The 13,893-nt window shown below is 35.8% G+C and overlaps 1 protein-coding gene across 2 annotated transcripts in view; it reads right to left on the bottom strand.

Moving 5' to 3' along the window:
- Positions 1–13,893, bottom strand: part of LOC131572766 (bridge-like lipid transfer protein family member 3B) — a 47,089-nt gene that overhangs the window by 24,120 nt on the left and 9,076 nt on the right. For both annotated transcript variants that reach the window (XM_058826092.1, XM_058826093.1), the window contains exons 2-7: positions 9,656–9,818; positions 8,509–8,547; positions 5,934–6,025; positions 4,250–4,439; positions 1,322–1,462; positions 631–801 (exon numbers count right to left, since the gene is read on the bottom strand). In XM_058826092.1, the coding sequence (XP_058682075.1) occupies positions 631–801; positions 1,322–1,462; positions 4,250–4,439; positions 5,934–6,025; positions 8,509–8,547; positions 9,656–9,818 (796 nt within the window). The remainder of the gene's footprint in view (positions 1–630; positions 802–1,321; positions 1,463–4,249; positions 4,440–5,933; positions 6,026–8,508; positions 8,548–9,655; positions 9,819–13,893) is intronic.

The following is a 13,893-nucleotide window of genomic DNA, read 5'->3' as shown; positions in this document are numbered from 1 at the left end:
TTTACAGCACTTATCTTCTATCAGTGTACTTGTCCTGCATCTTCACAGACAAGAAGAGGTGCCTCCCCTCAACACTCACAAAGCCCAGCTGGTCTATCCTGCTCTATGTGCTGAAGTACACCAAGATTTACATGCAGCATCAATAGCATATATTCCAGCAGAAATAATATTTAAAGCAGAATTGGTTTTCACTATGTATTCCAGTGAAAGCTGCATGAAGGTAAGCTCTTAAAACCTAATTTTTCAGTACCATGAGAAAATGGACAAACACTTTAAATTATTATAGTAAGCATATCTACCTACACATTAAGGCTACCTTATTGTGTCCTAAAATATTTGGAGAACGAATTTACTAAACAGTCAATAAAGAGTTAAGTAAATACAGAAGTCTAAACACTCTGTACATGGATAAAGATATAAAACTTCTTTTATTTTCTACAGTTAACATCAAAACACAAAATCTTGCAAAATCAAGACAATTTAAACTACGATTCATTCCCAATGCAATTTAAGATATATAGCTGAATGAAAATGCGTAATCGAACATTCTCTAAAATAACACAACTAACCACACTGTGTTGTATTGTAAAATGCCTGATAATGATACGGTGAGACAATCAATTCTCATACCTGGGCTGTTTCAGAAGCCAAGCTTTTCCTCTGTTCTGCTGATTTCTCTATGGCTTCACTAAGAGATTTGGCATACTGCACCATGGCTTTCAATTGGGAATCAGTCAAAACCCACAGCAAATCATCCAGAATCAGAACCAATTTGGATGCCACAACATTACAGTCCTTTAACTATAAAATAAAAATTTAAAGAAGTTGAACTAGGTACTTATATTTCTTATATTAAATACAGGGGGTAAAGAAAAGCTGCATGCAAAAAGCAATAACAAACTTTTTTATTTTAAATTTTATTCCTCTCATTAACTAAGAAGTACCTAAGACAAAGTATATTTATGCCTCACTCTATGTATTTGGCATGCACCAGATATTAAATTGCTGCATTTCTCTAAATGTAAGTTGTATATTACCTGAATCTAGAGAGATTAAACAACAAGCACCATCATAAACAAAGCTCTGGAGATCAAACCATTTTATTAATAGGACCTGCATAAAGTCTTCATTTTCAAACCTGCCTGCAGTTTTTCTTGTAAAGTCTACAGTCTTAACAGGTACATGTTATAATAAATTTAGTTCAGGGAATTCTACATTCAGTATGGCCTAAATTTAAAATCTTTACTACATGCATGCATGCATTAAGAGCATGAGTTACAAAATAAAAAATAAAATAAGACTTCAAATGTTTCAAGTTTACCCTTCTTTTAAGCGTGACCCTAATTTTTGATTGGTTAGTAATCAGTCGGACTGGTGCACTCATGATTTCATGTTTAGAACTCTGGATTGCATCAGCTTCTATTCTGATCATCTGCCAGTTGATCTCTTTAAAAGTCAAAACCTTTAAAGACAGAAAAAAAAAAGAAAAACACCATGATGCAATATGACAGTTACTTGCATCTAGCCCTGTGCACGTATATGTATACATCTGTACATATGTACACACAAACCCACATAAGCCATACAAAGAGAACAAATACAACTCACTTGTTATTCCACCTAAATGTGTCAGGAAGCCCTCACCCTGCTTGTCACAGAAACATTAAGCTACTTACAAGAAGGCTGAGGTAACAAGCAGCATTTAAAATATTCAGAAGAAAATAAAGGTCACAACTATTGCATAGAAGGCTGCTTGGGAGAGGGAAAAAATTATTTATGTACTTTAGTTTCAAAATGTTAAATAAGAAAAGAGTAGGGAGGGAAGCAAAGCTACATGATAGAAGTTTTTTGGAGTATTTTATTTCAATTAAAAGAGAAAGTTAAACCAAACATGGAAAAATGAGTGACTGTCCAGCAGGAACATGATGGAGCACATCAAATGAACCAGACATCAGGAAAAAACAGGACAGGGAAAATCAGTAATGCTAGTTTACCCAAAACACCTTCTTACATGATTTGGATGATGGGATCAAGTTCCTTCAGTAGGTTCACAGACAACACTAAGCTAGGAGAGTGTTGATCTGCTGGAGGGTAGGAAGCACTGGAGAGGGATCTGGACAGTTTGGATTGATGGGCCAAGGATAATTTTATGATGTTCAACAAGGCCAGGTGCCAGGTCCTGCACTTGGGTCATAACAACTGCAGGCAGCACTGCAGGCTAGGGGAGAATGACTGTTCAGTTCTGGGCCCCTCACCACAGCACAGACATGGAGGTGGCTGGAGTGCATCCAGAGAAGGTGAAGGGTCTGGAGCAATAGGCGTGTTTAGCCTGGAGAAAAGGAGGCTCAGAAAATTATTGCTCTGTACAACTGCCTGAGGGGAGATTGCAGAAAGATGAGGGTTGGTCTCTTCTCCCAGGCAGAAGACAAGAGTAGCAACAGGACAAGAGGAAATGGCCTCAGGTTGTACCAAGGGAAGCTAAGGCAGGGACATGAGGAAGAATTTATTCACTAGAAAGGTGGTTAAGCATTGGAATGGGCTGCCTAGGGAAGTGGTAGAGTCACCATCCCTGGAGAGTTTCAAGAAGTGACTGGACATGGCACTTAGTGCTATGGTTTAGTGGGCATGGTGACGTTTGGTCAAAAGCCGGACTCAATGATCTTGTATGTCTTTTCCAACCTTAATGATCCTATGATTATTCTCTGAAGAGAAAAGGATCAGCCATGAGTAAAGAGCAAGATGGAAGAACTTGTTCAGTATGTATCTTATTCTTCATGTGTCATTCACCTCTTGTCAGTTTGAAAACCTTACAGCATATGTCCTGAGAACATATGCAGAGACTTAAGTAAAACATACCCAGTGCGTCTGGAAAGGAGATGCACTTTGTCAAGTGAGCAAGATGGAAACTGCAGTGCAAAGCATCCTGAAACACTATTTGCAGAAAAGCAGAGTACCTATGCTCCTCATACAGGACATGCAGTGTGATCAAAAGCTTCTAAAAGTATTCTAAGGAAACTCCTTACTATAATAAGAAGGTAGCTACAGTGCAAAGCTAAACGATCATGCACTAAATATATGGTTCAGCACATGCTATCTTCAGAGTACCGGTTTTGGTTTTTCATCTTTTCATGCAACTTACTGCTAACTAGTCATTCACTGTAATTTCTAGATATTTGTTTCTGGTATTAATTGCACTAAAAGAAACATACTCCCAAGGAAAGTTCTATTGTGCACTGTGTTGTGTACAACTGTTCAGAATCAAATTCTTCCTAAAAACCACAAAATCAAAAAACCTGCCAATACAAATCTCCATCTAGTCAAACTAACTCTTTCCATTCAGACTTCACTAACATGAGAACATAAGAATACATATAAGCTGAAGGAAAGGAAAATTCAGAAAAATAGTTTTCAGCTTCTTACTTTTGTGGTATTTTTAACTGATATTTTCTTGGCATTTCTTTCCCTAAATAAAAATCAACTACCAGACTCCTTAACTCTGGAGTAAGCTGGCCCCGATGTATGAGGCTAAAATAAGTCTCCCTGAATGCAATATTTAGAATCAACCCTGCACTCAGTATACCTTTAACTTTGGTTAGCTGGGAGAAGGCAAATGAACGGTGTACATCAAACCAGCACTTCCATGTGCTATTCTCAGGGACAGTAGAAATATATACACTTTACTGCCATTACTTTTTTATATATACACATGATCTAGGTATTCCAAGAAAATAATTGCTCAAGAATTAACTAAATTTCATTTAAAACTGCTTTAGAAAAAGAAAATCCTTTTCAGAAAAAACCCTCACAAGCAAATAAATAGCCAGTTAAAACTTTTAAAATATAATTCTTGTTGTTATTATTATTACTACTACTACTAATGACAACAACAATTACAAAACCAGCACAACTTCTTATCCTTCCATATTTAATATACCATTCTTTGTTCTTTCAGTACTCTTCAAGTCTATCTCAGTTTGCACTTTAGAATAGTCACCGACTTGGAGAACATAGGAGGGAAACCATATACCTGCTTGCCCTGGTCTTTGTTCTTGCCTAAGCATCCACATTAGCCATTGACTCACATCCACCATTTTTACATATTTGTGTTCCTAGAACAACTGAAATTACTGAGCACAGAATGTCTCCATTCCCAGTAATGGCATGTTCTCTACCCTATAAAAGGTTGTAATTCAACTTCCTCCTTTACCACAAAAACAAGGGAAAAAAGTTACTAAAAGGAATTACTTACCTCTCCACGTTGAGCTTCTTGTATTCTGGTAAATCTAAGGTCAGCATGCTCCCAGTTTGCATTTACGCTATATATTCTCAGTTGGGAAAGTTCAAATGAAGCATTAAAGGCTTTTGCACCAATCCTTATTATAATGGAGTTCACAGAAACTGAAATACCTTCTACCACTTTTTCAGCAAAGCCATATTCACTAAAAAGTGAAATACCAACATATTAAATATAAACCAAGTGAAAGGGCACAAAATTAAACAAATGAAATAAAATATGAAACAGATATTAAAATAAATGAAGCTACTAGAATATTCTACAGTTAACAACTTTTGTTCAATATACTTGATGCAGTTTACAGTAATTTTCACCCTGTGATCCTCATCTCTATATATGTTAAAGAACATATATTTGACCAAGATCAATCTACACAAAGTACAACAGCTAATGCAATGCTTCCATGTCAAATTATGTGGATGTATGTATTACATGTCATTATACATACATAAAAAAAGCAGCCTACATCATTATGCAGAAAGCTTACTCTTCTTTATGCGTACATAAGGAGCAATTCATGTCAATTCATGATGATTCCAGTCTGGTTAGTATTTATGTCTATAAGCCAAATCATTTTGTCCATTTCAGATATTCAAAATAGTATAAAGTATTTGCTTTATTTCATTCTATTAAGAAAGGCATCCTAAATGGTGGTTACACTTCTAAAGCAAATCAACATGCATTCCAGTATTGAAAAATATTAAGCTGTTGCAAATAATCTTAAAATAAAAATCTTATATGTTCTGAATGTTGTAGATTAGTGTATGGAGAATTGAATATTAAATATAATTTGAACATTAAAAAATTTCTGCCTTTTTGTTTTCTTGGGGTTTTTTTCTGCTTGTTTAAAAAAAAACAACTAAAACTTGTGTGGTTTGTCATTCTTTTCCAACCTTCATTCTACACAAAATCTCTATGGTAGTGGTTTTCAAGCTAAGTACACCTTAGGAGACACAGAGCCCATGGACTACTTCTACACATTGCACAGCAGTAGCAACTAGTAAAAAATCTATCACCAAATTTATTTCTCTGTATATAGCTCCCTGTGAACACAGAAAACATGTTTTGAGTTCATGTAAAGGAAATGATTGGGGTGCAGAGAGAAAAAAAAATCACTGATGTAACATTGTATTGTCCCATCAAATTTTGGGCTACACAATATGCATGAAATCTCTTGGTAAGAATCAGCTGATTAAGGAATTATTAAGGAAACAATTAAGGAAATGAAACACTGCACTAACGAACAATCCTTAAAACTCTTTTGATAAAACAAATAAAAAAGGAAAATTTTTAAAACCCACATGAATATCACATCTATTTTCCAAAAAGGATGAAGGCAAGACATAATCCATTTTTTAAAAACTTAATATCAATTAAACTCAGTAAATATCTGACATAGCAGTTTTACCCCTTTGAAATGTACTTTGCAAGCACCATACCTAGTTCTCATGTTCTCTCCAGGCTTGTGTCTGGATAGCTCCATTTTCACTACACTACTTCACACAAAAGCAGTAAAATAAAATTTTGGAGATGGGAATGGCAAGCTGCAACCCTATATACTTCTGAAAATTTGCACTTGATCTGTTTTATGTGGTTCCAAACCGTTTTTGACCAATTAGATGTAAGTACCATCACTGACCTCTGCCCGGATGCAGTTGCTATCGGAGAGGGTCCATTAGGGGCACGTGGCTCTTCACATGTACTCATTTCCATCACAACTTTATCCAAGGACTTGAGAAACAAAACAAAACAAAACAAATTTGAGACCTTAGAGGTAACAAAGTAAATAGACAACATATGAAGAACAAAAATCCAAACAAAAAAAGATCACTTGAGAACTGTTCCTGAAATATATATAAAACATTTCCTACCATGTCAATTTTTCCATAAACTTTTGTAACTCACTAGAATTATCTTTTTAAAACATTTTCTTTTTTTTTTTTTTAATTTTGTGACTTCTAACACATCCCCAGTCAAATACTATATCATGAAATTCTTAATCCCTTAACATTATTTAGCCAACATACACACTTTCAAAAATGGCATTTCAAAATGGACGTGCTTTAGTGTGTCGTTATCTGAATTTTCTTTCTATATGGCTGTTCTTTCAAGGAAATACTTAATACAAACTGATTCAAAGCACAGCAGTTAAGATTTTTTCCATCTAATTCTAACTTTCTACCAGCCCTTCTGAATTCCCCCATTTATGCCCTTAGGTCAGACAAACACCAAAAACCCCTTTGTCCTCAGTTTTAGATTTTTCATGATTCACCTGCCTTAGCTACTAGATTATTATCATATTGTGTTAATCATGCCCGTTGTCATAATCTGCTTGCTCCACATTTTTATGTGCTACTCTTATCCATGAGAAGAACCTGACAACAACCAAAAAATTCATGAACTGTCTAGTCTAGATTTATTTATACTTCACTGTATTTTGATATAACAGTAACATGGCAATAAATTTGGACATTTTAATTTTTTTTTAGCTGTCTCAATGATTATCTTGCCTTGAAAACAACAGAGAAAAAAAAACCAAAAAAAAAATCTAATCTCTAATTTTGAGGATAGTGGGGGAAAGCCAAGATTTCTCCTAGTTATCCTAACAATTTTGGATGTTTGACAACTCTTTTAAGAATTCCCTTTACTACATGACTAGTGCATGGAACAGTAGAATTCAAGGAGATTGCACAATATAAAAAAGAGGTAACAAAGAACGTTTGGATGTAGAGCTATGTCTTTTCTCACTAGCAACTCCTGTACTTGGATAAAGTGAAAACTGCTGCAGATCATCCTTGGGGACCAAAATCACTCCTCAAAACTATCTTGTTTGTCATATAAAACCAGCAGTGGATGAACAAAGATAACAGTATGTGCCACTATGTTAACAGACTGATTCTCACAAAGGGCAACTCAGCTAAATGAAAGGCCCTTTGGCTAGACAAGTGGGTTCTAGTTACCCAGTAAGCTGTGCTAACAGAGGATGCTATTCCAACTTAATTCAACTCTCAGTAGCAAAAATTTCCGCCCCTCCTCCCCTGTCCCTGCCAAAATACCAGAAGTTCAGTGATGTAATGAAGGGCTGAGGTTTGGCACTTGGGCCACTGAATTCATTTTCCTTTAGAAATCAAAAAGGCTGTTGTACAATTTACCATTGGATAGTGAACTTTTGTTACCTATTTAATACACTTGTTCAAGGAAACCTTTATGTAAAAAAAGTTGCCTTGGAAGTTATCTTAGCCTCGAAGGGTGCTAATGTAAATTCAATGGGGGCAAAGCAAACAGCGCCTTGCTACTGCAGGTCAAAGTGTGTCATGTTTAAGAATAGCACAGCTTAAACCGATTTCCTAATTTGGCAGTTGCATCTCACAGCCAAGAGGTTGAATCATCCCACCTTGGCATTACCAGACTTCAAGTTCTGGTGTCAGGAAGAAGCAGTACAGACATCAGTACATTCCAACTGGGTCACTAGCAAATGCATCAATTATTTAAAACAACATGTTTTTCCCAAGTCTGATTCAGAACGAAGGAATTACAAGCACATTCACTGCAAGACTGGGAAACACAACACCTAAAGGATTATTCACTCTTAATCAAATGCAATTGATGAAGTTTACTCATCACCAAATAAATTACTTCTGGTGCTACAACAGTTGTTAGTATATTCAAAAATAAAGAACAAAGGAAAGAAAATGCAAGAATTAACATGACTTCTAATTGTTGCTGAGTCCTATTTACACATTTTGCCTCCTATTTATATCCAGGCTGAATCCTAAGTGGTTACAAAAACCCTATAAATGTTATGTGTGTCAAACCTACTACAGCTGAGATCACTGTGTAAAGTACTGACGTAGAAGTGAAAAGTCCCAGAAAAGACAGCTCCAAAGGAAAGACAGGAACTCGTAAGACTGGTTAATTGGACAAATAACCACCCTTCAGGTAAACACAAATTAACATGTAATGACTGAACACTTAACAGAAATGAGCCAACGGTCAAACATTACAGTGATTACACCAAAGCCACAGATTAAGGAAACAAACCTACCAAGGAAAACATTAAGGCTTTTTGCCTTGATCTGCTGCTACCCAGAAGACACTTAGTAAAAGCCTGTTAATGTTTCAGTTATTCTAGAATCACATCAAGAGAACTATATAAATATTTTATATAGATTCTGCTACACACAATACATTTCAAAGTTTATTTCAGAACTTACCAAAGAGATGGGATGTGTTTTCAATTTTGTCCATGGTATCTGCAAGAGAAAACACTATTCTAAAGCAAATTAAATATTAAAAATACCGTAAAATAAATCACACTGAATGTGTTTTAGGCATACAAATTCTATTTCCAGCTTCTGAACTCAGGAAAATATTACTTTCAAAATATTTGGTTCATCTGAACATACTGTATGGTAACTTTATGCCTACACTAGATGTTAAAGACTTTGAACTTCAAAATCTACATGCCACTGAGCAGAAAAACAGAGGAACAAAGTAGAATCTGTCTCTTTAACAGTGAGTTGTCAAGAATCAGAAAAAGCATCATTGCTTACACATTCTTTCCTTTAAAAGGAAAGAAAATCTACATTTCCTTTGTTGACCTACAACCGATTGGATGCCTGCAACAAAACATCAAGTTCACTGAATTCAGAAAAATCAGGATAACATCCCATCAGTGGGGGGAAAAAAACAAAGAAAGAACACCAAAAAAACCCATAAACCCCACCAAAATATTAAAGAGGTGCTAATGTTTGACCACATTGTAACTTCAAGCAACAAAAAGCCATCCTTCATTTCTTAATCCCACATTCTTAAATGCGGTACAGATGATATACATTGTTTCAACTATTAGCAGCCACAATGGCCAAAACCACAGTATCTACTGGATTTACTGTTTCCCACATTTCCCACAGAGATCAGAATCCCTCAGAAAGGTATTTTTGGAAATGGAAACAGAACAAGAGGGAAAGTAATAAACAAAGAGAAGTGAAGAGACAGCACACAAAAAAGAGAATAATAAATAATTATGATAGACTAATTACCATGGACAAATACAAACTTTTACTTCTACCGCATTTTCAAGACATGCAAGAATGAATTCTACTCAGAAATTAAATAAATAAATAAATAAAAATAATCCCTCTTATTTTCATTATTTCCAGATGTATTTTATGTCATCACATAAGAAAGAAAAATAAGGAAGAAATTATTCCTGATAAATTTTTTTTGTTCTTTAAAATTTTGTCAAGTACTTGACAAAATCACAGTTTTCTACAAATACAAATTTGCTTGAAAGTTTACAGAGACAGGATGAAAAGAAAGATTTGGTTAATTACCATTCCAGCACAATAAAACACTCACCCTAATGGATGCTTTATTACAAAACACCTTGTTTATAGCCAACCATGTTGGAAGATCAAGCATGTTCTGGAGTACCTCTTGATCCAGCTCTAAATTGGTCAGCTGACCTTCCCCCTTTAATGTGCTCAGGTTGATCTTGTCAGGTGACAGATTTTTGGTGAACCTAAAAACAAACACACCTTAAGTAAATATATATAAGGCAATCAAAGCTATGCTGCATATCAGTGACAATTTAACTTAGAGCAATGGTCTCGGGGTGAAGAAATCTTAGATAAATTTTACCCTAGAAAGAAATGGTATAATGGAATTGACTTGCCCTCGAACTTTTTTCATCTCTTTAGCTCAATTTATAAATACATAAACAAAAATATATTGTGAGATATCTTCTAATTTTTGTATCACCCAAAATAACAAATGATCCTTGACTCAAACTATTAAACTATTTATTTTAAACTATATGAAGCAGAATTGAATCCTTTTCATTCCTTAATTTTTTGAAAGGAGAAAAAGCCCCAAACCTCTAAAATTAGTCATAAGCAGTACGTTTCTATATATTTAGTTAAAATCTTGCAATAAAAAAGTTTTATTTACAATGTCAATTAGATTTTGTCATAGAATTTAATGACAAATTAGAAATACACATGCACACACAGCAGCATGAGGTACATAAAATACTGGATGAAAACTTGAAAGCTGAATGTGATATCCATGTGGTAAAAAGTGTAACTATTTAAAAGTGTACATATAAATTGCTTTATGTTTCAAATGCACTAGGACTTGCTGATATGGTGAAACAATCTGTGTGACCATGTCAAATGGTTTACTTCCTTGTTGACAAAACAAGAGAAGCCATGGGTTCTCTACCTCCAAACCAACAGCTGGAGCATTGTATCTACCATAAGCTAAGAACAGGCTATACTTTACCACACTTTCAATCTGCCATGAGAAATTGTTTCTGCTCATCAGTTGAGTCTAGTTTTACAAGATTAGGTAGCAGAAAATACTGCTGTTGGCATTACGCTTTGTGACTTTTCCCCCCGAAATCTCCTGGTGCTGCTATTCTCCAGGCAGAGAGCAAAGGGGTTTGTCTGTCTTCAGTGATGCAACATCACCCTGAAGCAATGCCCCAGGAGGTGCAATTCCAGCATTTCCTTTCCACTGAAGAGACCAACTTCTAACTGAACTACAAGGTCCTCATTAAGTTGATACTGGGGGAGATGGTGGAAGAAGATGAAGAAGGTTGGCAAGCTTTTCCTCTTAACAGTTTCCAAGTACAGCTTGAAAAAGAACAGGCATTTTTTGAGTCCAACTGCCCTACTCCATTCCTAGGATGGTTAGCTTTGAAAATGCATTTACAAAATGCAAACATATTTGCAAATAATTCTAGTCATATTTCTTATGACAGAAGTGCTGCAATTGTTACTGTATTGCTTACAGTCATAAATTATCCACAAGCAATGAAATTTAATCTGTGAATAATATAGTTTCATAATTTCAGTACTAAAAATATATTGAGATAAGGCTATTGATAAATGTATTTTCCTTGGCAACTAATGTACTTCTAAATGCTCTGTTTAGAAACATTATGACGGGAATAATGACTCAAATTATTTTGTTTTCTGGTTACCCTTTTTTCTTGCTTTCAACAAGAAAGAATGATGAGAAGAGCTAAATAACCTTCCTCATTAAAACAACCTACCAGTAACTGCAAAATATAAAACTTCCCATCTCAGAAACCATTGCAAAATCTCATCTGACTCAGGTTGTACAAAATTCCTAGCAGGAAAAAAACAGCCATCAAGTGTTTTCAGTCACCTGGTAGTACCTCTCACTCTTGACTTTCTAGGTAAGGGTCAATTACAAACTGGTGTCATTTTAAAGTCACATTTACACAGCAAAAGCAAAACCGTTCTGCCATTACACGCACACAGGTACATGCAAGTCTCCTGACACTCATGCTTTGTGAAAGAAGTCCCCCATAGAGTCCCTGTTGCTCAGCAACACCAGAAATGCCTCTCAGCTTGGAGACAGATCTATGCATTATCCTGGTGACAGCTGCAGACATATCACAGAGAAACACACAGGACCTACAGAGAGGTTTTCAAACTTCAGAGCAAGAAAGACACCAAAATACCATTAGAGAGGAGAATGGCAACAGCAAAGCCATTTTTGAGTTACTTTCAGTATCCTTCAAGCAAACAGAATATAAGCCACTCTCTCAATAGGGAGCAGAAGAACAGGGAAAAAATTCAAGAAGGACCATCACTTTTTCTATATACTTTTTTTTTTAATTCTCCCAAGAGTGTTGCTTTGAATTTATTTCCCCTCCTGCAGTCAGTGAAAGAAAAAATGCTCTAAGTGCTGCTTCATTCAGAGGAGACAGATATAAGAGGATCTCTCTCTACCTGTTAAGACTGTACCCTTCATGTCAAAAGTCATGGAAGGAAAAAACACATGAGCTGTGAGAAGATATTCTTAGCAAAACCATTTACACAGACTGAGTTTCAATTTCACAAACTATACTTCCTTTCTCAAAACATATCTGAGGTTTGAATTCCTAGGTGATAGTATAGATTTCAATACAGTTTTAATAATTTTTTAAGTAGAATAATGCTGTAAAATATTTACAGTTTAAATGCAAGAACCAAGAAATATGAATTTATCACTATCACAAGCTGCCTGACACAGGCATAGGCATTTCAGTACCTCTACACACATATGCACTAAATATTCCTATGAAGTTCCAGATAGACAGTTCAACTTTAATTTACAAAGTGCAGACTAAGAGTTTAATGAAAAGCATAAAAGACTGTACAGTTAACAGTGCAGTTTCAAGAATCAAAGAGGAGTAAGTTACAATCAACGTATTTTGTCAGGACCACAGCAGTTCTTTCAGTTCTCTCCCTCTAAATTAACTCAAAGCCTACATAAAAAATGCATCTATCTCCTTGCCTAAAATATTTATTTTCTAAAGGTTTGTTTGTACCACAGGCTTAGAGCTCTGAATGGAGCACTCCACCATGCTAGCAGAGAAGATGGCCAATAAGTTGAAAACAAAAACTATACCCCCTTCAAAAAAAACATGTAGAGAAAATCAGAAAACACTTTCCTGAAGTCACAAGCTTATGGTTTGTATATGGAAGGCCACAAACCACGTGGAGCTTAGAGCAGTGCTCCTCAAAGGTTTGGAGCGAATACCAGGTGCCTTGTCAAGTTTGACAATGGAAACTCCAACCTCTGGATTTAGTAGAGAAATAAGAGAAGTCTGGATCACATTTGGACAGATTCTCAGCTGTTTTGCACATCTCTTGAATATACAAACACTTTCCTCAGCTCTACCATGTGCCTTCCCCACTTTTTAAATAAAATTTCCTCAGTAATATAACTCTAAATATATGCTCTAATCATGAAAAATTATGAAATCACAGTATGTGCTGCAAGTTTTGCTTATCTCCTTGTTATGAACTCAACCTGCTTAAACAACATGCTCTGAAAAAGGGAAGCATGACCTACTAAGCACTGGCAACTAGATCAATAATAGAACAGCAGAAACAGAACACGGAACACGAAGATAACTGGTGGTTTTTTTACTGTTTCACCTGGCTGAACCATGTTATTTGATCACTAAGGAATATTACACCATTTCTGAAACAAGAATGGTCTTTTTCAATTGAGTTTCTCAGGAAGATGTTTCCTTCCCATGACTCTAAGTAACAGAGTGAAGGAGGTCTATTACCATTCAGCTCACTATACCACTTAAAGGTCTAAGACTTCAAGCAGAAGAGGAGGAATAGAACTAACTCCTGGTCAAATTTGCCACAGAAACAAAGTATTGGGATCAACAGTGTATACTGTTACAACTGAGTTCCTCTCATCCAGCCTAACACCACAAACCATAGCTGATTTTAAGAAACTGGCTTGATAAGTACACCCCTCACTATCTGTGACACCCAACTGGCACCTTCTTATACCCTCCAACATCCACTTGTACATAAGTAAGGTATCACCCCTTTACCTATCGGTATTGTGGCCACTCCACATGAATTCCTACATGCTTTAGCTAATCTTACCTTGAACGTTTGCAGAATTGTTAGGTGTGTATTTCGTGTCTGAGTGCAAGATGGAAAACTCTCCACAGCCTGTTGGATATCCAGCATGGCGAGGATCTGCATCACCTGCTGCAAAGCACTTTGTGAAGGTGCTCATCACCCAGCCCTCTGGAGCAGGACAGAGCATTT

The sequence above is a fragment of the Poecile atricapillus genome, chromosome Z, assembly GCF_030490865.1.
Source record: "Poecile atricapillus isolate bPoeAtr1 chromosome Z, bPoeAtr1.hap1, whole genome shotgun sequence".
In the NCBI taxonomy this organism is placed as follows: Eukaryota; Metazoa; Chordata; class Aves; order Passeriformes; family Paridae; genus Poecile; species Poecile atricapillus.
This window is presented reverse-complemented; position numbering and strand designations above follow the sequence as displayed.